Source organism: Lactuca virosa, chromosome 7 (assembly GCF_052849685.1).
Source record: "Lactuca virosa cultivar CGN04683 chromosome 7, Lactuca_virosa_CGN04683_v6, whole genome shotgun sequence".
Taxonomy (NCBI): Eukaryota; Viridiplantae; Streptophyta; class Magnoliopsida; order Asterales; family Asteraceae; genus Lactuca; species Lactuca virosa.
In genome coordinates, this window is record NC_136432.1 from 87,579,960 (window position 1) to 87,602,322 (window position 22,363).

Genomic DNA, 22,363 nt, shown 5'->3' on the forward strand with positions numbered 1-22,363 from the left:
ATGTAGCATTATATAATCCATCGTATTCATCTTATCAACTAATTTAATGACTAGGTGGCTAAGTCGTCAATGAAACCAATAAATTGTATGTTACATGAAGAAAATGGTCAAATCATCGGTAAATTTTATTTTGGGACTTATTCGCAAATTAGGGTAAAACAATGAGACTTTAGTGAAACAGGTAAGTAATAAAACCAGTAAACCGGAAAAAAGGGGTCAAATCGCTATTTTTACTGGTAATTCATGCTTTTTTGTAAACAAAATTTAGTTTGAGACTTTTTCGTAAATTAGGGTAAAATTTTAAGACTTTTCTGGAGATTTTCCAACAAGATAATAAAACACGACATATTTATTTCATTAAATTTATTTTCATGTGCCATTCAAAAAAAAATTATATATTTCGGGTAATACCTAAATTATCCAAACTCGACCTACTACTCGAATTACCCAAACCCGGATTACCTGAATTTAATTTCAGTTGGATAATGAATATTTTTTTAACATGACAAACACGAATTATCCGACCCGAATTATCTGAAACCAGAACAAATTACCCGATCAACACCCTTAGGTGCGCCAAGCAAGTCCAAAAGGTTGGTTCAACGGCCGGAGGGAAAAGATGAGAGAAAGTGGGAATGCATTGATCGTCTTTATTTTGTTTTTTTGTTTTTTTTTTTTTTTCTAAATCAAACATAATACTATAATAGACACACCAACACTTCTCAACTTTTACATGGTAGACATAGTTTCAAAAAATATCAAAAAAAAACTTATGTGACTAACATATTAAGAGGGTAAGCAATTACAATCTCTCTTCTTGCAAGAAAAAAATATACTTGTAGTAAGAAAAGGATCCGTCGAAATTCTCTTTAAATTCTCACTTTTTAAAGGAAAAAGATGAAATGAAATGAAATGACACTTACACCCCCATAGTCGTTCTGCCAACATAAATATCCTAAGGGTATTTCTGGCGAAGTACTAAAATCCCTCTTCTTGGAAGAAAGAGGGGCTTATCTACTTGTAGGAAGAAACGGGACCTCAAATTCTCTTAAAACTCGCATTTTGCAGACCAAAAATTTCCTATCTTTTCTCATACCTATCAAAATCTTGAAACCTTCAATTATCACATATTTTACCCTTAAAAATCTCTTCACACAATGTCTTGTGCTCTGAGTTTTACCCCTATCTCCTCCTTCAGTTCCCCGAGCAAAACAAGTACTCCCCTCATCTCTCTATATTTATATGTATATTGTATACGTACGATGCATATGTGCATAAAAAAGAGGTGTCGAATTTGAATATGAAATTGTTGTATGATTGATAACTTATTATTATTTGAGGATAATTGTAAACGTACCATGCATATGTGCATAATTGTCTTCTGATTCTTGAAATCATTCTAAAAATACACATTCAAACACCCTCCAAATGTATGTATACACTAATTGTAAACTTTTTTTTTTACAAAAGAGTACACAATATTTGATTTTTATAAATGTATAAATTATAGAAATATGATAAGTAAGATGTAGCATTACTATTTGATGAAGGACTATGTGGAGGTTCTAATGGATTGATGATAATGTTTCAGGGCTCATTGGTGGAAACGCCAATGCCCCGAAAGTGATTTTGATCAACAATTTGACTAATCAGAAGTCAAAATTCGAAAGATTTCAATCTTTGGAAGTCCAGGTCAGATTCTAAAATTTACCTTAATTTGATCACAAAAGCATGCAAAATCTTGTTTAAACCGTTCTATTTTCTTTGTTTTCCACTAAAAATTTGATACTTTGGTGTATAATAAGCTCAAGAATTGTGTTTATAAATTGTTCTATTGTCTTTGTTTTCCACTAAAAGTTTGATACTTTGGTGTATAATAAGCTCAAGAATTGTGTTTATAAATTGTTCTATTGTCTTTGTTTTCCACTAAACGTTAGATAATTTGGTGTATAATGAACTAGAAAAAAAATCCAACATTAGTGAATATTTGAATTCATTCAAGATATATTACCTTTTTAGCAAAATAAAAATTGGGTCATTATTAAAATCACCCAAAAGAAAAAGGGTTTTGTGAATCTTTAAAAGAAACTAGAAAATGTTTTATAGTTTTTTATTTAAATTTCATGTTACATCTTGTAGGCTACAGATGGTACAAGCAGCACCACAAAAGTGAACAGCATAGTTTGTGGTGATTGTGAAGGGAATGGTAAGTTAATACAGGCTACACATGACATAATAGGTTGTACTGTGTTTAATATGTTTAACTGACATAACAGGTTTTACTGTGTTTAAATGATTTCTAGAACTTATCAATAAGACAAAAACTGTAACTTTTTTGTCACCTCATCTATGCTTCGAATTGGCTATAATCTTTCTTTAGGTAAGGAGGAATGGAATTTACTAATTTGCCCTCTTGTGCAATATTAGGTTGTATACAATGTAAACAATGCAAAGGAAATGGAATAAACTCAGAAGATCACTTTGGTGGACGTTTCAAAGCTGGTGGATTGTGTTGGCTTTGCAGGTTTATTATTCTCATATTTATTTTATCTTACTTTATATTTCTAATAAAGAAAAAAACATATATATCATATTATGCTCGGTTTTCGTACCCGATTTGGGATTTGGTTTATTATTGAAGAAATCTTGTTGGTTGACCAAAAAGATTGCAAAGAGTTGACCTTTTTTGATTTGGTATTGATAAAGTGTATGCATTTTGAACAAGTGATGTTTAATTTATGTGTAGGGGTAAAAAGGAGATTCTTTGTGGTGGTTGCAATGGAGCTGGATTTAGAGGTGGGTTCATGAGCTCTTCTGATGACTAGGGAAAATCTTTAGCCACCACCTTCTGCCACCCTGAGTGTGGTGGTTCCGGCGAAACAATGAGTCTATGTTTATTCGATTTTGTAAAACTTAGTTCTTAATGGAAAAATGGTTGGTTGTAAGTGCTCAATGCAAAAAAACATAATAATCTACTTCCGTTTATTTGTTTATTGAAAAACATCGCAATACTTTTATTTCTTTATATTACAACATTGTACTAAAAGCAATAAGGGACATGATTAGAATATAAATATGGTATTGAAAATACAAACAATGAAAAGAAAACTAGGACGTATACTACTTTAATATCCTTATTTAACCATTAAACTGATATTACATTATCATAAAAAGAGTAGCTTAGTGCTTAATCGATATGTTGTGTCATTTTGTATTTTAACCCTTTTCAAAACCACGTAACATGGAAACTTGATTTTTGTAAACAGTCAAAAAAAGTATAATGTTAAACAAATAAGCCAATAAAATGGTAAAATTACGTTGTGTTTTTTCTGTATTCTATCCTCAAAAAAATCAAAACAAACAACACACATATAAAGTGAATATGAAAGACAAAAGCATTTGGGCAATAAAGATCATAACAACACATTATATGCAATTCAAGAAAGTCAAGACGCCTTTTTTCTTCACTTTCATGTTCCACATTTTATATAAAAGTGTACAGATTATGCACAAAAAACAACGATTCATGGCAAAAACAAACAAGAAAGATAGTGTATCAAGGAGTTTTTTTAAAGATTACATTTCATGTGTTTTTCAGCATCATGACAATATCAAACGCAGGATTTCCCCAGAAAACTTGAATGATTTCTCTGTTTCTTCAAGACAATGATTCTTCTCCTCTCTAGTCCAGTTCTGGTTATAACATAACACATAACAAACATGTTACAACATAGAATAAATCTCATTTACACTTCAAGAATCTACTTAATTATAGCAATTCAAATATCGTTTTTTTAAGAGGAAAACCTTTTACCTCTGCAACTACATTCAACTTGTCCCTAACATTCTGCAAGAGTTGAGAAAGATCACCATCCCATTTGTAAAACTCCAATTCCTTTCCATTCAATACCTCCTTAGCTACCTACAATTGAGACATGTAAACTCACAAGCATAAATCATAATAAGACAGTTAAGTCGTTCTTTCTGCGTTAAGTCTTGTTCCTGATAAATCCATTACCTTTTTCCCTATCATTCGACCTCCGGCTGAATGAGCAAAGTAGGTGTTGTAAAAGTGACAAATAAATGCTTGTGGATCTTTCTTTGATAACTCTTCAACATAAGCCGAGTAATTAAGCCCGGGTGATGATGGTTCGGGTATAGAATAGCCTTTTTCTTTGAACCATGTCAAATCTTTTTCAAGACTTTCCGCCCTTTCCAATCCCGTGTTCCTAAATTCAGCATCTGCAAAGAAACAACAGATAGCAGTACATGACATGACATGACAGACTGTACCATGTATAACATGACATAACAGATTGTACTATGTTTGACCTGCATTAGAGACTTTAGATGTATATGGGACATAAACTATTGTCCCACTTTTTGTCAAAGCTCAATAAGTTGCAATAAACACTTTGGACATAAATTAGAACTCTCAAGCCACAATAGATGTATTCAAGAAAAGGGGGTTAAAAACCAAATTTAAATCATAATTAGATCCTAGAGAGTTGACCATAAAAGTCAAAGTGTATCTCTAACTTCTAAAACATGGGGGTAAAGATGGTAAACACAAAATTTGAAAATAAACACCCAATAAACGTTTACCACATATTGCATATGTATACAAGATCATTCTACAAGGTTTCTAATGATAAAGTTGGACAATTATATGAGGATTTCTACCATTCACAACACACGAAAAGCATGATTCTTTATTTCTTTTATACACTTTATCACAATCTTATAACTAAAGTAAGAAACGAAACAATAAGGAAAACTTACATTCAGGGAAGTCAGCTTTATCAACAATCTTCTCAAGAGTATCATACACCAATTTACTATCCACCAAGAACTTCAAGTACCCATCAATGGTGGGTTCCCATTTAGGCAAAGGTTTCTCTTGAGCTTCTTTTTCTCCTTCTTTCGATTGATCTTTAGTATGCAATTTCATAGCCACAAACCTCATCTCCTCTACAAACCCTTTTCCCTCACCTGGATACCTCTTCTTCGACTTCTCCTCCGCTGCCGCCGTCGTCCCCGCTGCCGCCACAACCATTTTCTTGGACTTCAACACAAAACGATTCGAGGGATTGAAGCTGGTTGTGATTGGGAATATAGAAGTTTTCTGGGTGGATATGAACTGGGGTTTCTTCGAAAACAGTTGTGATTGAGAAATTGAAGGGATTGAAGCCATATTTGAAGTGAAAAGTTCTGTGTAGGAGTTGGATTGTGGAAGATGATGACAAGATAAGGGTGTGTATGAATCGGAATTAAAATTAAAATAATGGATTAGCTTGTGAATGATTGTTGGTTTGTTTTGTAATCTTGAAGACAAAGAAAAGCATTTAATAGTTATTTAAGGAAAAATTAATGATGTTCTATGTGGCTATGGAGTCTTCAAGAATTCAGTGAAGGAAGAAAGAGAAAAAAAGCGGTACGTATCTCTGTGTTCGGATGAATGTATGGCCTCCGTATGGCTGTTTCGAGATGGGCAATATTCCGATTATTGGATTTAAATAATACCATTTACCATATTGGAAGGAGAAAAAAAAATATAAATGATAATCTTTCTATATTTAGACCCCACAAAAATAAATTATCATGTAAACTCTTTTATTATAACTACTGTCAGTTAAAACTATAAAATTAAGTTTATTAAACTAATTTATAAGTTAAGTTATTATAAGTTATTTTAAGATAATCTTTGATAAAACTAAAAAAAATAGTTTATTTTATTTTTATAAATTAATTTATAATTTAGTTTGTTAATAAGCTAGCTTTTGACAAGTTTATAAATTTTTTTTAAACATAATCTAAGTATATCATAAAGTATAATTTTTTTAGTTATATATCTAATTGTTCATGTATAAAATGTCATTTTATATTTATAATCTAGCTTATAAGTTATTTTTTAATTTTTATTAAACATTATTAATTTATTAACTAATAAGATAACTTATCAACTTAGATAATTAATTAACAACCAGTTTTTCTACTAAAAACTAAATTTTCAATTAACTTATCAAACATCCTTAGTTTTGTCTTCAATAATACATTAATACTTTATACAATCATTTCAAAACACCAATAATAGTTTTTTGGGTTATAATGATTTAACATCTCAATAAATGAATTTTTAATTTACTATAAATATGAATGAATTTTAATTTACTATAAATAGGAATACATTGTGAATAGATATGTTGTTATTATATATATATATATATATATATATATATATTAAAATTAAAGTTATGAAGAAAAAGAACAGTAAACCTGAGAGATTTTGCCCAATTTTGGTCCCTTAAATTACATTTCCAGTCCCTCTATTTTTATTTGTTTTATATTAAGGAAATGAAAGTTAGGAACAGTATCTGACTAGGGTACTGTTCCTTGGGTTACCACAGGGTTACGCGTATTCCTTCCCGATCCTTCCACCGTCTTCCTTTATGTATCTGTTGTATGCCGATTTGAGATGGCAATTCTCCAAGAACAGAAGACAGGAAGTGGAGCAATTTTCTGTATTTTTTTCATATCCTCAAATGCAAATTACAAAATACTTAAATAATCAAGGAAGCAACTGAAAATAAGGAAAATCTAAGTGGTGGTGGACCTTATGCAGCTAAACTTAAGCAGAAATTACTGGAAACACTACTTCTATTCGAGACTAATTCTCATAACTGACTTCTTCCTCTTATCCTTGTTAGTCCAAGAATCTTACAGGCTTATGGATCACACGTTTGGGCCTGGTTGGCTGTGTTGCTGGACTGATATGAGCTGGACTCGTATCAGTATCTCTGTTCCAATTTCCACCGTCTTCCTTTTATCATCTTCATCAGGTCGATGGTTCTTCTACTTCATGCAGCCGTCTGGCTGCACGACCGCGACCGTGCCTCCATTTGATCGTGTTATTCTTTCCAGTACCTTCAATTACCCTTTTGTTCTCAGTTCATTCCTGCAAGTTGTGTTCGTTCTACCGACTCCCGTTCTCCATCGGCCTCCAAAAGCCCTAAATCAAGAAATTGTATAAATCGATGATCACAAAAGCTTCACGACCACCCTCTTCTATTCCTTTTTCGCTCCAGTCTTCTCATCATATGTATAGGCCTTCTGATCCTCTTCTCCTTCTTTCTACTGAAACCCATCGCCGGTGCTAACGACGACTGCTTGGTGGCCTCCTGCGGCGCCCACCAACCAGAAATACGTTTCCCGTTCCATATCCTCGGCCGGCAACCCACCCGCTGCGGATTCCCCGGTTTCAACCTCTCATGTGACGAACAAAACCAAACAATCATCCGACTTCCGTCATCCCGCTCATACATCGTCAATAGAATTTCCTACGTTTCACAGGTTCGTTTCCAAAACATTACAAAAATAAATCGCTTCAAATTCAAAATCACGTCTCTAATCAGAGACATGTAAACGATTCACAGGTGATCTACATAGATCCGGAATATCTCCTGTTTCCAAATCTGAGTCTCCGAATTCATCTGCATGAACATCAACTGTAATCGCCTCTCTATATCTCTCTATTTGTACTTTTGGAGATGTATATATGGTATGTACATAAGGTGTTCTATGAAATGTTTTACTGTTTTTTTATGACCGAATATTGCTTTTGTTTTGATTTGTTTCGCAGATCTCTGATTCCAAGTTGAACTTTTTGGGTCGATTGCGTCCCAGACAAACGAGATCATGATTTTCCGGATGTGTCGCTGCTCCTCCTCCCTCCAGTTCAATGAAAACTTCCGCTACAACGGACCACGTTCATGATATTGACAAACAAATTCGACAACTGCCAAAGAAGGTAACTCCTTACAAAACATGGGTTTAAACAGTGTAATTAATCCCTAAAATTATTGTTTTCGTGATATTATTGTTTGTTTATAATGTTGGGTTGCAGATTCTATTGATGGAGGCTCAACAACAGAAAGCAGGGTGTGGTCATGATCCAAAACAAGAACAAGTCGAGAAGGTTGCTAAATTTGAAGATTGGAGCAAGGAATTGAAACTTCTGTTGGATGCTTCTCTAGGATCACTATAAAGGCATTTTTGTTGGGATAAAAAAGGTTAGATGTTCAAATACATAGAAATTTACAATTCTTCATTGTTGTTTTTTGTATGCAAAAATCAAAACCATGTTTGTTAGACATGTAGCAATAAACTGAACATATAACAAATGGTGATTTTTTCGGATGTAGTGATTTCCATTTTATGGAAGAATGTGTTTTTCTCTTCTATTTTTGATAATGGAATGATATATTGTAATTTCACATTATTTTTATGAATATTATTTTCAATAACACATGCGTTCAAAAAAATTTTAAAAAAAACTTTAATTAAATATATATTTGTTATATATCTATTGAGATATATTGGTGTGTAGCAATAATTGCATGGTGTTTGATGTTAAGATTTTCCAATCTTAAACTGCATCCTCTGCTTTTGACTACAAATCGGTGAATGAAACTCATGCCATTCATATTACAGAAACCCGTTATCACTGGTATCTTGCTATGTTTTAATTGCTAATTTTTTGTTACTTATAATTGTATAAAGAAAGATTTATATAAGTTGGTATAATCTATTATTCATTAAAATTTCTAACCTTTTTCTATGCCTGTTGACAGAAAAATGCAAACTCATTATGCATGTTCTGAAAGTACCCTTCTGGTTTTTAAGTAAAATAATCACCAATAAGTTAGTTCTTAGAATAATTTTCCAAAAATACCCTTATGGTTTTTAAGTAAAATCATAAACACAACATATCTATTTTGTAGGTAATTAAGTTTGAGGATGTTAAAGAGTTGGGAAGTGTGCCTGCTGTTAAGGTATGTAAGCAAAAAAATCTATGTTTATATGATTTTTGTTTTGTGTTTTATAGGAGATCTGAATTGATGAAAACACATACAATTGGGATAAAATGGTGGAATTTGAAACGACGGTTAGCGAATACTAAATAGTAATGTACCTTGCATTTTTGTTATGACTCTTTTACCAAAAACCAAAGTACATTGCCATTTAGTGCATTTTCCATATTTAGATGGTAAATGCAGTAAATAGCAATGTACTTTGCATTTACACGTTTTTTTTTTCATATTTTTTGTAATTTCTTTTAATTTTTTCCAAAAACCTAGCTACATTGCCGTTAGGTGCATTTTTCATTTTCTGGAGTAAAATGTCCCAAATAGCAACGTACTTTGCAATTACCAAAATACAATGCTATCAGGTCATTTTTCCGTTTTTTGGTTATTGATGCAGTAAATATCACTGATAGTTGAAGAGTAAAACTGTTTATGTGGATGAAAACAGAACATGGAAGTCATATTTTGGTCCACCTTCAAGAAATGGTTGACTGACGATACTACCATATCGTAATTAACAATTTTTTCTCAACTCACTTTGCAGTTACACCTATTTCTTTATGATTTTTTTCCAATTTTTTTCAATTTATCAACAAAACTGACTATTAATGCCCCATTATAAACATTAGTATATAGTATATTTTATCACCAATTCATGTGAATTGAGCCAGCTCTGTGTAATTTTTTGTTTCAAAAAAAAAAAAATTACAAATTAATCATCATCTAAAAATGTAAAAATTAATGTAAAGATTTTAAATTAAGGTTAGAATTACTAAATTAAATTGTTTCTATTAATTCCAATTATTATATCTCAATGTTACCTAAATGGTTAATGACATTCATTTGGAAGAATGTATAACTACATAGTGATAATGTTGACCTATTTAACTATTCTTCATGCTTCTTAACAGCAATCAGCTATGAAGGAATAGAAAACTGATATACAAAATGTCAAAAAAAGGGTTTTTTTGGTGGAAAAAGAATAGTGTAATTGAAATACATGGTAATTTGCATATCCTTTTCTAATGTGCATTCAATCTATTTGTTTTGTAATCAAGCTCGAAGCTGGTTGATAAACACATCTGCACCTTCTTGGAGTAGGAAAGGGAAATGTTGGATGAGATCAGATAATCAAAACAGTGGATGTCCAAGTCAGTCCTTTGGTTTTTTTTCTCACTTTTGCTAATCATAGTGCCAGATCCACCTTTAGCTATGAAATCAGGTATGTTCACTGATTTGTTGCCTTTTTAATTTGTTTTTCTAGATTTGAGAACGTTTGATTTGCTGTTTGTTCCTCAGATTAGTACGGATAGATGGGTTTGCGGTTTTATGAGCACACAGATTTAGCTACAGTTTTATGAGTTTTTGGCAAAAATATCTATGAGGTTAGTTCAATTATGTATTCAGAATATTGTTTTTGGTTTTGTCCATGGATTCTTTTCTTCAGGGTTCTGACTGGAAGGTGAAGATTTCTTTTTTTATTACTCTCATTTTTTCCATTTGGAGCAGTAATAAGAAGAAGACATCGATGTGGTTAGTTTTTTTTTAATCAAATTGATGCTATGGTGCTCAGATTAATATAAAGCTTCTATTCTTCTTTCAAATATCTATAATTTTTCATTTGATTTTTTAGATTTTAGGGTTTCTTAGTTTGTGGTTATTGTACAGGTGATTTGAATAACCTTCCTGCTGCCTTGCTCCACGTTTGAACCAGATGCCCTGTTAAGGTTGGTTTACATGATTCCTAGATATATTAACAGAGAGTGTGACAACTATTAATTAATTAAAAAATGAAAAAACCTTTGAACAGTTGGGACATTTTTTATTTTGATGCTATTGTAGAGGTATTTTTATGCATTTACGGTATTATAAAAATGAAAAATTGTTGAATAATTTGATTAAAAACGATATATTACAATCGTATGTATGTATGATTTATATTCATTAAAAAAAAATTAATATTACAAATAATGATAACACATACTCTGGATTTTATAGGTCGTTGTGTATCTTGGTGACATGGCGGGGGTACGTGTGGTTGAAAGAAGAGAAAGCAAAACACTTGCAGCAACAGATGAAAGAAGGTTGTTATTATGAACATTTAATAGTTGAAAGTATATTCTTATTTGAAAATACTTTTTAGATTAACGGAAGCCATTCTAACTTTAAGTAACACATCTTTATGCAAGGTAACTCTCATTACAACCCGGTTAAATTCTTTAGATTTGGAGCTATAATTGCAAGGTTGCAACATTTTTTATTTTTTGCTGAATATTAAACTAATACAATCATTTTGTTTGTTATAGACCTCCAATTACAACTACTCATTTTTAATAATTGTTTGTTTTAATATTGCATGTGACATGAAAGCATTTGAATAATTACGGTGAATAGCAACATACTTTGACTTTTCATTTTTTCTTCTGCTTTTTTTTCCATTTTTTTTTGTTTTTTTTTCGCAAAAACTTAACTACATTGCCATTAGATACATTTTTTATTTTTTTGTACTAAAATGCCCTAAATAACAATGTACTTTCAAGTTCTACCTATTTTTCTTTTTCTGTTTTTTGCATTGTCATTTTGGTGACTTTTCCATTTTTACGTTATAGATGCAGTGAATAGCACTGTACTTCAAATTTAAAAAATCTTTCCTGTTTTTATTGAAATTTTTCCCGTAAAACTTTCGATCGTATCTGTTTAGCTCCATGCCCCGCAACGCGCATCATCTAGTATATATTAAAGTTGTGGAAGAAAGGAATAGTAAACTTAGGATACTTTGTCCAAGTTTGGTCCCTTGATTTACATATCCGGTCCCTGTACTTCTTTAATTAATTTATTCATGTCCTTTTGTTTGTGTTCCATTCAACTTTCCATTTTTTTGGCAGAATTGGTCCCTGTATTATTGTTGGAAGTTAGGAATACTAAATTTGGATGTTTTTTGACAACTTTGGTCATTATTCTTTACCCATTTTGACACTTTTGGTCCTTGCAATCAATATTTTTACACTTTTTTGGAACCTTTTAATATTTAAAGTTTGGCTACAAAACTTTAACGGTTTGACAACTTTGATCCCTTTTCTAAAAAGTTGCTAATTTCTACCCCTTTAATTCTTTAGCCATTTTCACACTTCTGGTCGTTGCAGTCAAAACTTTTACATTTTTTGTCCGGGGCAAAGCCCGGACTTTTCATCCTTACACTTTCTAGTCATATTTATCAATTCGGAAACAATATTGAAAGCTTCTGGCCCAGCGTAGCGGAGGTAACCTTTCTAGTTTCCATTATTAATGAAAGTTATAAGAACATGTTTTTTTTATTGAATTAACAAATCCTTTACAATAATGTAGTTTCATGTTTATTGGAATATATAGATGACAAATAAAGTTAAATAATTTTGAATATATATATATATATATATATATATATATATATATATATATATATATATAGAGGCTTAGGTTATTCTATTCAAAGTAATTATTGTGTTATTGTATGCATAAATGTGAGCCAATTAAATTTACTTATTTTAAGAAAGTGATTAATATATATTATTGAATTAAATATAATTGAAAATATCATCTTATTTAATTACAAGGGCAATTTAGTGAATTAATATAGATTTAATAAAGGAAATTGCATTTTTTAAAGGATCATAGATTCTATTAATTTTAAAAATCCGATTTTACGAATTATAATTATTTTAATTCGGACATTCTGACAGAATATGTTTATGAGTATATTCAAAAATAAAAATATTCTTGAACCATAAATAATAAAAATATTCTTGAACCTATTTTTTGATCATGAATTTAAAAACTTATTGTAGAATAACAAATTCTTGAACAATCAATTGAAGAATAAAAACAAAAAATACATTATTTCTTATAGAATACGGGTAACAATTGTTAAGAATTGCATTTATTTTTAAAGAATAAAACTAAAAAACAATTAAAACGGGAAAGAAAACATTAAAATCTAACAACGACTAATACATTCTAAAAGAATAATGTGGTCTGTTTCAATTTTGTGGTATGTTCTTCAAGCATCAACTTCTGTGATTCGAACAGAATTGGAATTCGTCATTCCATTCCAACAAAATTGGAATTCGTGATTCCATTCCAATAGAATTGGAATCTCACCAATATCATCCATTGAATCATCTACATAAACATACTTGATACCTTTTCAGAATTCAACCTTGTCAAGATCCTGCACTGTCCACATAAATGAAGTGTTAAATCAGGAAAAAAAAATTCGAATGAAAAGCAAATTAATCATTTTCTGTCAAAAGAATCAGAAAAAAGACAAGCTATGGAGATGATCAAACCTTTGCAACAAGAACTTACGCTCCTTGAATTGACTCCTAGCTTTTACCATAATTTCCATTCGGCTTCTTGAATGCCTTTCAATTTGAGCTTCCACCCATATCAAAGGCTTCACCTGAGTGCTAAGTCGATATGTCATCAGGTCAAATGCTCCATCAGGAGGCACAAATGATATTGTTCTGGTGGAACTTAATGTCATCCAAGTCAATGAAAATGAAAAACTATCTATATATAATATATGTGATATAAGATTTAAAAGAAAATGAAAAATTACTGGTGGAACTTAATGTCATCCAAGTCAATGGCTTTTCCCTTTGTAGTTCGTCCTTGTGCCTCCAATATTACTCTATCATTCAGTCCAAGCTTACACTCAGGCATACCAATGTAACAAGAATGAAATAAAGAACCCTAATTTGAAACTCACCTGGAAAATTAAACAAAAAAACAACAAATGAAAAACTGAAATCAAGAACCCTAATTTGAACAAAGAAGATGGAGATGGTCGATGAAGTGATTAGTAGTGTTCACAAGGGATATATGGAACCTATAATTGGAGCAATACTAGAAAAAAATCTCTTCTTTTTCGCTCCTGTACCCGAGATCGACATGGTGCAGGGGCTTTTTAGGCTTGCTTTTTCGTCAAGATAGGAGGGCCGGTGAGGCTTGATCGGAGGCAACAGCCTCCGGTTTCTTCTTTGGTTTTTCCAGCAAACAATAAAGATGACGAGAGAGAGAGAGAGAGAGCTTCTCCAAAATGTCTATTGAAAGTCGGTAAAAGGGGATGTGTTGTTGGATTCTCCAATCTCTCCATCTGGTTGGGACAGAAGGGCGGTGGATACGGTGGTCGGAGGAGCAAGAGGGTAGGGTGGCGGCCGGTGGTGGGAGGCATAAGGATGGAGGTGACGGCTGGAGATGGTTTGATTAGGGTTACGGTGGTTTTAAAAAGCCTAGTAGCTGAAGTCAATGGTTACCATAATTATAGGATATTATTTGTGGAAACTAATTATCAAATTACCTATTTACCCTTATTTATTTATTTAATTATTTATTTATATTTTAAATTTTGATTGGCCCACATTTATGCATACAATAACACAATACTTACTTAAAACACCTGAACCTATCTCTCTCTCTCTCTCTCTATATATATATATATATATATATATATATATATATATATATATATATATGAAAAACAAATCATACCATTTATAAAACATTTTAAAGTGTGTGGACATTAATAGATGATTTAGGTGTGGTTTGTTTTTTGTCTGCAGATCTTCTTGACCTATTCTGTCTGCACCGTGCAGACATTAGCCTTCACAGACTGTTTGTTTTTCTAAAGACTGCAAACTTAAAAATGTCTGTGCGCCATCTTCTTGACGCAGATGTTGACCAGAGTCTTCTAACATCTTCAAATATCTTATAGCCTAAACAAACACATATATCTTAATTTTTATAGTTTTTTTTTATTTTTATTTATTCAAACTTTATTAATGATAAACCATTTGAAAAAAAGTTACAACACTTTAAAAAAAAGATTCGACGACACAAGCATGATATTTTTGATAAATTTATTAATAAAGATTTATTACAATAATGGTTGTTGAAGTTGTTTATATAAATATGAAAAAAAAAATCATAATATATTCTTATATTTTTTGTACAAAATTTTATAAATCATTATTCGATACAGTATCGTCAATTTCTTGGAAAAATATTTATGGTATGTTTTTAATTGACTTAATTGAAAAAATCTATGTTTATTTCCATCCATTTATGTATCAAGTTCTTTGATTCCTAATTACAATGTTTATGTATAATTTTACGAACAAAATTGTTGGTTTTTATCAAATATATACCTTAATTCGTATAATTTTTATTTTCATTTTTTATACAATAATACATAAAAGTTGATCTTGATTTGTTAATTATTTATAACAAAGTCATAAAAATATTAAAAAGTCACTTTGAAGTTTAAAAAAAATATTTTAGTTTATTTTAATAGCCTGCAGATGTTAAAAAAACAAACAGTCTTCTTTTTTCAAACTGCAGACGTTTGGTCCACCTCTTCTAGATGTGGTCCGTAGACTGCAAACATTTTGCCTCAGAAAAACAAACAACACCTTAGAGAGTATTTGAGATTTCATTCAAAAACTTCTTATTGATTTATTTGTTTTTTTGAAATGTAAATAAGTTTAAAAAATATTTTATAAAAGAAAAAGGCATTTTAAAACAAACTTTTCATTAAACCTTTAAAAATAAGAATCTAAAAAGTCAGAATTTGTAACTTTTACAAACTCTTTATGACTTTTTGGTTAAAAAAATGAACGAAAATATTATCCTAACCCTATATCATCATCGACTACTCGCCTCTTTCACGACCTCTTCCATTGCTCCGCCTCCACAGTGAGCTCCATCATCCCCTTCCGGTGTATCTCTTCTTCGAGGTGTTTCTCCATCAAGCAATCAATTCTTCAAACATCCTTTTCACACATTCTTTTCTTCCCGTGTGGTAATATCGTTTTTTAATATACCTTCTTCTTCGTTTTTTTCACTTGGAGTTCTTCATTTTTTTCTTCAATAATTGTTAAATTGAAGGAACATATTTAGTAATTGTGAAATGAAATTAGTGATTGTTATCTGCCATGAATTCGTTATTAAATTGAAAAGTAGCAGCGTATTGAGTTTTCATAATATTTGATTGTCATTGCATTTGGTTTTTTGACTTGAAACTCATACTTGCTGAAATTTGATAATGATGACTTCATTCTAGCTGTTACATAATTATATTCCTAACATTTAACAATGGAGTAAACTACTTTTCATAACAAGATTGTGTTATATAACTTTAACTGTCTATTATGGCCCCATACTACTGAAAGAACGAATTCCGTACGAGGATCATGAAGAGTCAAAAGGTTATTAGGAAGTTGGTTGATGGTAGATAGTGTGGTATAGCACTAGGGTTAGTTGTAGTCTATTTTCTTATCTATCGGTCTTATAGTTATACTTAAGCATGATGAGGATGGTCTTGGTATTTGTTCGACACTAGTGGCTAAGATGGTTTGGGTCTGAGTGTTGCAGACCTGCAGGAGTTAGTTGATTCCAAGGTCTCAAGGGCCTTGTTTTCCACAATAAAAGGTAATCCAAATATATATTTTTTTTAAAAACTCATTTTCCCATCCTCATAAGTCAATAAGTCATTTTGCCTAAAAATCATTTTGAAGTTTAAAATGAAATCTCAGAAAACCACTTATATATATATATATATATATATATATATATATATATATATATATATATATATATGGACATATAAATGAGAGTTTTAATACTATTTAACTAGATTATATTTGTATATACAAAACTTCTTATGGAAAAAAGCTATAAGGATGGATTGTGGGCTGTGCATGACATGCAACAATAGTGTTGGTACCATCAAGGTGACTACTCTAACAATGAGATGATACCAACAATTATATGTTTGGTGGGGTGGAGAAGCCGCAACTTCTCTCTCTTTCTATTGTTTTTTTGTTCACAAATTATATATATATATATATATATATATATATATATATATATATAGAGAGAGAGAGAGAGAGAGAGAAAGAGAGAGAGAGAGTGTGTGTGTATAACATCCCGAGGTTCAGGTACTTATAAATTCATCTCTATAATTTTATTATATGTCATTTTGGTCCCTAAGTCCAAGAGAATGTTCCTTAAAGCCCTAGTGGCAATTTCATAATTTTGGACAAGAGGAGTACGCTAAGCGTACATGAGGGTACGCGGAGCGTACTAGGGCGCGCCTTAGGACGCTGGGCGTACACTTATGTATGTGGGGCGTACTAATGTCAAGAGGAAACCCTAATTCTTAGGGTTTGGGTGGTATTTAAGTATCATTATGGCTCATTTCTCCCCACCTTTTCAACCGCCACATCCTTTGAGACGTTTTTGCAAACCTTAGCCCCTTTGGTGTGTGTTTTGAGTTCAAGAGTGTGTTTTTGGTGTGTTAAAGGAAGAAGAAGTTACATCAAGGAGCCTTGAAGTGGAAGCAAGCTTGTGGACCTGGGATCTTTGCCTTCTTGAGAATCTCCAGAAGGTATAAAGTCTATACCTTGATGTTTTGATTGTTAGATCCCATTTTGGGTGTTTTATGTTGCTTTTCTTGTCCCAGAGGTCCCATATTTGTGCATGGTTGGTTATTGTCGTTTTGAGCTATCCTTCCAGACCCTAGGAGGGGTCTTAAGCCATAAAAATGAGGTCCCAATTGCTAGAATTGTTTCATGTATCTTGTAAAAGGTATTAATGGATTAAGACCTTATGCTAAGGACTCTATGGACGTGTAAAGTCATAAAGTTGGAAACTTTATGACTCTAGTATGCGTCTGGACCTTGGATCTGAAGTATGGGCTTAAGTGCTTAAGCCGATAAGCACTAAATGGATTTTTGTTGGCTGCGAGGTACGCCCTGCATACTCGGTCATCCACCCTGATGGTGGTCTTCTGCGAGTCTTTGCGTATGCTAAGTGTACCTCCGGAGTACGCCCCGCCTACTCGCACTGGGTCAGCTCGGTGGGTTGACTCGGCTGGGTTGACTCAGTTGACGAGGTGGGTTTGACCACTTGACCTTGACTTTGACTTTGACCAAGTTTAACCTTGAGGGCATTTTGGGTATTTTGAGTTTTTGATGGAAATTATCCACTTGTGAAAATAGGTATCGTGTAGAGAGCTATGATTTGGAGTCGGGCCTCATCAGTTCTGTTCAGTTTGTGAGGTGAGTTCTCATCACCGTACTTGCGGGTCGAAGACACCAAGGCCGACCCATTAGTTTGATAACCTAATATTCGTTGATATGCAGAGTATGGAATAGATATGCGTGCTAGTCTTGATATGGTAGTCTGGTAGATCTATAGGACTACCTGTGATACTATCTGATTATCTGTGTATGTTATTATTTGTTATATGTCGACATATTGTGTAGGTCAGGTTGAGGTTGTACTGCTCTGTGCGGTATCCAACAAACCCTGGAGCAATCCAAATATGAGCTGAGGGCCGGGGAGGGCATGCCAGACTCATACTGAGTGCTCATGAGCATTCCGGATACGAGCTAAGAGCCAGAAAGGGCATGCTATACTCGTACTCAGGGCTTAATGGTATTTAGTCTGAGGACTGATCTGGTCGGGAAGCAAGCCAGACATAAGCTGCGGGCTCGAAGGCAAGCCAAACTTATGTTGTGGGCTCAGGGGTAATCCAGTCTTTTAGTTGTGGACCCATTGCATGTTGTTATTGTATATGTGTTACTTATTGTGTTGATTTTGCGGGGTAACTTACTAAGATTTGGGCTTATAGTTTTGGGTTATGTTTTAGGTACCTCAAATGATCGCGGGAAGACGAAGGCGTGATCGTGCACCTCCTCGTGTTTTGATTTATGATTTTGGGAGAAATCTGATATTAAACATGTTTTGAAAACTATATTGTAAACAAATATGATTTCTGGTTGTTTTTAAAAGTTTAAATTTTTCATAATTTTTTATGCATGTTACAAGTTGGTATCAGAGCCTTGGTTTGAGTGAATTGGAGGAACACTCGTGTGAACCCAATCTCAAACTAAGGGAAAATATTAAAAAAAAACAAATTTTAAATGGTTTTCAAAATAAACAGGGAGGATGTGATGTGTACGATTAGCCGACGCCAGTAAGTAGACCCCAAATTACCACACTGTTATTTGATATTGTGATATGTTAGAACAACATGCTAGTGATAGGCTAGGGTTCTTCAGGAATTTGCATGATAGAATTTCTTGATTATATGATGCCTGATAGCCTAGGGTTCTCCTTCAATGGAATTGACATCATTACTGTAGTTGCTTAGTGTATGCATCATGGTTATACCTAACTAATATTATATAGCCTAAGAATGTTTGGTTTAGCCTTATTTCCTGTTCTTGTTTGATGAAGGGCTTAGGGTAGGATCCCATATCCGACTGTCTGTAGAGTCCATTGTTATGTATGATTAGCATACATGAGTGCTATAGGGTTGGTGGAAGTTTCATGAGTGAGTTGTATGGGGTCATCCGACCAGTTTCGAGATATTTAGCCTTCCTCTAGGGAGTAAGGATTGGATGTATGAGTATTCTAGTGTGTATTTTTAGGGTTTTTGTGATGATCCTTTGAGACTAATACGGGTAGGTGTGGAAGGTAGTATGGTCCCATACTACTGAAAGCACAGGACAACACGTACAACCCCTATGGCTTTGTTTGGGAGTTGGTTCCCCTGTTATTATTTGCATGTTATCTGATATCTCCATGGTTTATTTTTTGTATGGTGACGACGAGACGATTTGAGGTTGGGTCTGGATCGGGATCGGGAGCTGGCAATCAAGGTGGGCCAGCTACGTCTGATGACAAGATTACGGAGATCCTGTAGGAGGAGGTTGTCACTCGCTTTCGAGCTCAGTTGCCAGATATGTTTGGGTCTATTAAGACCGCCATGATAGAGTACTTTGATGAGCGTTATGCTACTTTGTCTGAGGTTGCTGCTTTTGCAGCCACCGCGACCGTTGCGGCTGTAGGGGTTGGATCGGGTCGGGTTTTTCAGTATCGGGAGTTCGACAATACGAAGCCCCCGACTTTTGATGGAGTTTAGGACCCGATCATAGCCATGAGGTGTTTATATGATGTTGAGGGATGATTTTTCACCTGCTCTTGCCTAGTTGACTAGAAGGTCAGCTGCGCTCCGAACCTTATGAGGTTTGGAGCGAAGGATTGGTGGAGACTTGTTATCAGCTCGTATTCCCCTGAGCAGAGAGTTGTTGTGTCTTGGGAGCAGTTCTCGGAGATGTTTCATTCTAGGTATGTGTCTGTAACGCCCCGATTCCCAGGTATTGATTTATGTATGAATCCTTTTTGGTTTTTGGTTCTACTCGACGAGTTGGCCGCCCTACTCGTCGAGTAGTAGCGGGTTGGTCCACATGTTTTAGTGATCTACTCGCTGAGTCCAAGAGCGGACTCGACGAGTAGGAGCTGGCAGATGAAACCTTAGATTTCGGGGCATTTCACCCTATTTAAAGGATCATTGGCCTCCCCCAGCCTCCCCTTTACTGCTTCTTGTCCCTCTCAAACCCTAAATCGAGTGTGTGTGTTCTTTTGGTGTGTTCAAGCTTTGAGGAGGAGTTTTGGAGGAGGAAACACTTGGGGAAAACAAGCAAGTAGAAGCAAGAACTCGTGGGATTCAAGATCTACATCAGTGAACACTCTCTTGAAGGTATTAGATTGTTTTCCTTGGCTCATGTTCATCAAATATCTCTTTTGGATGGGTTTTATGAAAGGCTTCTTATGTTTGAGCTAAGATCTGAAGTTGTAACTTCAGATCTGGACTCCCTTTGGCCTCTAGACCCATAAAGTTATCAGCCTTGCCTAGAATAAGCCTTCCCTCAAGTGTGAGACTTCATTGCAAGCTTAGATTTGTCATTTAAGGGCCTTAAAGCCTTGCATGCACGTAAAGTTTGCAACTTTACGTGATAAGCAGGCCTTGGAAGGTTGGATCTGTAATCTGGAACCTTTGCATGGCTTAAAAAGCATCTGTATGGATGAAGGATTGAAGGGACTCGACGAGCCGCAAAGTCGACTCGGCGAGTCAAAAGGAGATGGTCCCGAACTCGGCGAGTCCGATGAAGATTGTCGTAGACTCGGCGAGTCAGTAGAATGACTCGGCGAATCGTTTAAGGTTCTTACCAACCGTTGGGTGCGTGTGAACTTGTCGATTTGTAAGGGAAAAACTCGACGAGTGGTCAAGGAGTTTCGATCACGAGCCTTAGGAACTCGACGAGTCACTCCGGTGACTCGGCGAGCGGATGGTTTATGCCGGGAACTCGACGAGTGGCTGGATACACTCGACGAGTTCAGGTCAACATGGACTGTTGACCCGGGCAGTTGACTTTGACTTTGACGTTGACCAAGGGTTGACCAGTCGACTTCTGGGGTATCTGGGAATTCATGAACTTATGACGTGTTTGGATATAGGTGGTGGAGTTCGTGGAGGTGATTTGAGAGTTGAGCTTTCTATTTCCAGTTGACAGTTGCAAGGTGAGTTCTCCTCACTATATCAACAGGGTCTACGTCACCAAGGTCGTGTTGGGTTTTGAGCATTCTAACACTCCTAAGGTGTACATGCAACCCTATAAACCTTGGATCTATGTTTGTCTAAAATACATGCAAAATTTGATTTCCAAGGTTCTTAATCCTATCTAGCATACATGGGGAACTTTTATTCATAAAAGATAGCTAGAAATACATACCTTGTAGTTATTGGATTCCTTGAAAACCTTGTGAGCCTAGCACCCCAAGTGTGATGCCTCAAATGTCTCACACAACACCAAATGCACTTGGATTAAACTTGAGAGAAATGATACACACTTAGAAAATCGGCTAGCCCTCTCTATTCTTTCTAGTGCCGATTTTGGTGAACATGTTGATCCTTATATAGTGTGTTACAATTAGGGTTACACCATGTAAACCCTAATGTAACATGGCTCTTCATTTCCATTACCCATGGGTTTGTAACTCCCATGGAGCATCCTATGGACCTTAGCCCAACTTGATAATCCATGGAGCTTTTAGCCCACTATACAAGTTATGGATGATTTACATAATCAACCCATATATTTAATTAGTCATCTTTTGATCACTTAATTAATACTAGATTAATTCTTGATCAATACTAATTAAATAATATTATCAATATATTAGAACTTATAATATATTAATAAACCATAAGTGTTATTTCTCTCATTTTAGTTTATCCAAATGCATGATGTCATGCAACCCAAATGGACCATGTCAGGTCGGGTCAAGTACAACCCAAAAATACTTATGAACTTAGACACCTAATCCAACAGTCTACCACTTGGATAAGTCTAATAACTATAACTGCAAGTATGACTTCAAGAACCGACCAGCAATCGTAGCTCTTTTCAAGGTCTCGCGGAACTGAGATGATGATGATACTCCATTTAATATAAGTGATCATATAATCCTCTGTTTTAGATATCAGCCGGACAAATACATGGAACAAATGTCTTACTTATTGTCCAGCAGTTTGTTTCCCGATTTCCGATTTGTTTGACCGGGCCCGGTACATAGGTCAAAACAAAATCATCGAGGGGCCCAAATATCGC

The 22,363-nt window shown here is 33.9% G+C and overlaps 2 protein-coding genes and 1 long non-coding RNA gene across 9 annotated transcripts; 2 read left to right on the top strand and 1 right to left on the bottom strand.

Annotated features, from left to right (window-relative positions):
- The first annotated feature begins 1,037 nt into the window (after positions 1 to 1,037).
- LOC145126329 (protein BUNDLE SHEATH DEFECTIVE 2, chloroplastic-like) lies at positions 1,038 to 3,025 on the top strand. The gene is made up of 5 exons (XM_079061717.1): positions 1,038 to 1,215; positions 1,592 to 1,692; positions 2,140 to 2,206; positions 2,428 to 2,524; positions 2,747 to 3,025. Exons 1-5 carry the CDS (start codon positions 1,158 to 1,160, stop codon positions 2,823 to 2,825), a joined length of 402 nt encoding a protein of 133 aa, XP_078917843.1. The 5' UTR covers positions 1,038 to 1,157; the 3' UTR covers positions 2,826 to 3,025.
- Positions 3,026 to 3,413: 388 nt separating this feature from the next.
- Positions 3,414 to 5,504, bottom strand: LOC145124834 (heme oxygenase 1, chloroplastic-like). Its single transcript, XM_079060298.1, has 4 exons — positions 4,783 to 5,504; positions 4,019 to 4,242; positions 3,815 to 3,922; positions 3,414 to 3,693 (listed from the first exon to the last, which is right to left on the bottom strand). Exons 1-4 carry the CDS (start codon positions 5,192 to 5,194, stop codon positions 3,601 to 3,603), a joined length of 837 nt encoding a protein of 278 aa, XP_078916424.1. The 5' UTR covers positions 5,195 to 5,504; the 3' UTR covers positions 3,414 to 3,600.
- Positions 5,505 to 6,784: 1,280 nt separating this feature from the next.
- Positions 6,785 to 11,167, top strand: LOC145125085 (uncharacterized). 7 transcript variants are annotated; one of them, XR_013715802.1, is made up of 12 exons: positions 6,786 to 7,350; positions 7,434 to 7,507; positions 7,640 to 7,807; positions 7,904 to 8,069; positions 8,781 to 8,831; positions 9,262 to 9,374; positions 9,776 to 9,867; positions 9,966 to 10,086; positions 10,164 to 10,397; positions 10,533 to 10,591; positions 10,863 to 10,948; positions 11,054 to 11,167. It is a non-coding gene; the product is annotated as an uncharacterized LOC145125085 (long non-coding RNA). The 7 variants fall into 7 exon arrangements; XR_013715804.1 differs by lacking the exons at positions 8,781 to 8,831; positions 9,776 to 9,867 and adding an exon at positions 8,885 to 8,962 and having other exon boundaries at positions 6,785 to 7,350; positions 9,923 to 10,086; XR_013715801.1 differs by lacking the exon at positions 9,776 to 9,867 and having other exon boundaries at positions 6,788 to 7,350; positions 9,923 to 10,086.
- Positions 11,168 to 22,363: the final 11,196 nt, after the last annotated feature.

Excerpts from the sequence above, each read along its gene's own strand:
- LOC145126329 (XM_079061717.1), top strand. The coding sequence starts at position 1,158 with ATGTCTTGTGCTCTGAGTTTTACCCCTATCTCCTCCTTCAGTTCCCCG. Across the intron at positions 1,216-1,591 it reads CAGTTCCCCGAGCAAAACAA|GGCTCATTGGTGGAAACGCC; the intron begins GTACTCCCCTCA and ends ATAATGTTTCAG. Across the intron at positions 1,693-2,139 it reads TTCAATCTTTGGAAGTCCAG|GCTACAGATGGTACAAGCAG; the intron begins GTCAGATTCTAA and ends TACATCTTGTAG.
- LOC145124834 (XM_079060298.1), bottom strand. The coding sequence starts at position 5,194 with ATGGCTTCAATCCCTTCAATTTCTCAATCACAACTGTTTTCGAAGAAA. Across the intron at positions 4,243-4,782 it reads TAAAGCTGACTTCCCTGAAT|ATGCTGAATTTAGGAACACG; the intron begins GTAAGTTTTCCT and ends GTTTCTTTGCAG. Across the intron at positions 3,694-3,814 it reads AGTTGAATGTAGTTGCAGAG|AACTGGACTAGAGAGGAGAA; the intron begins GTAAAAGGTTTT and ends TGTTATAACCAG.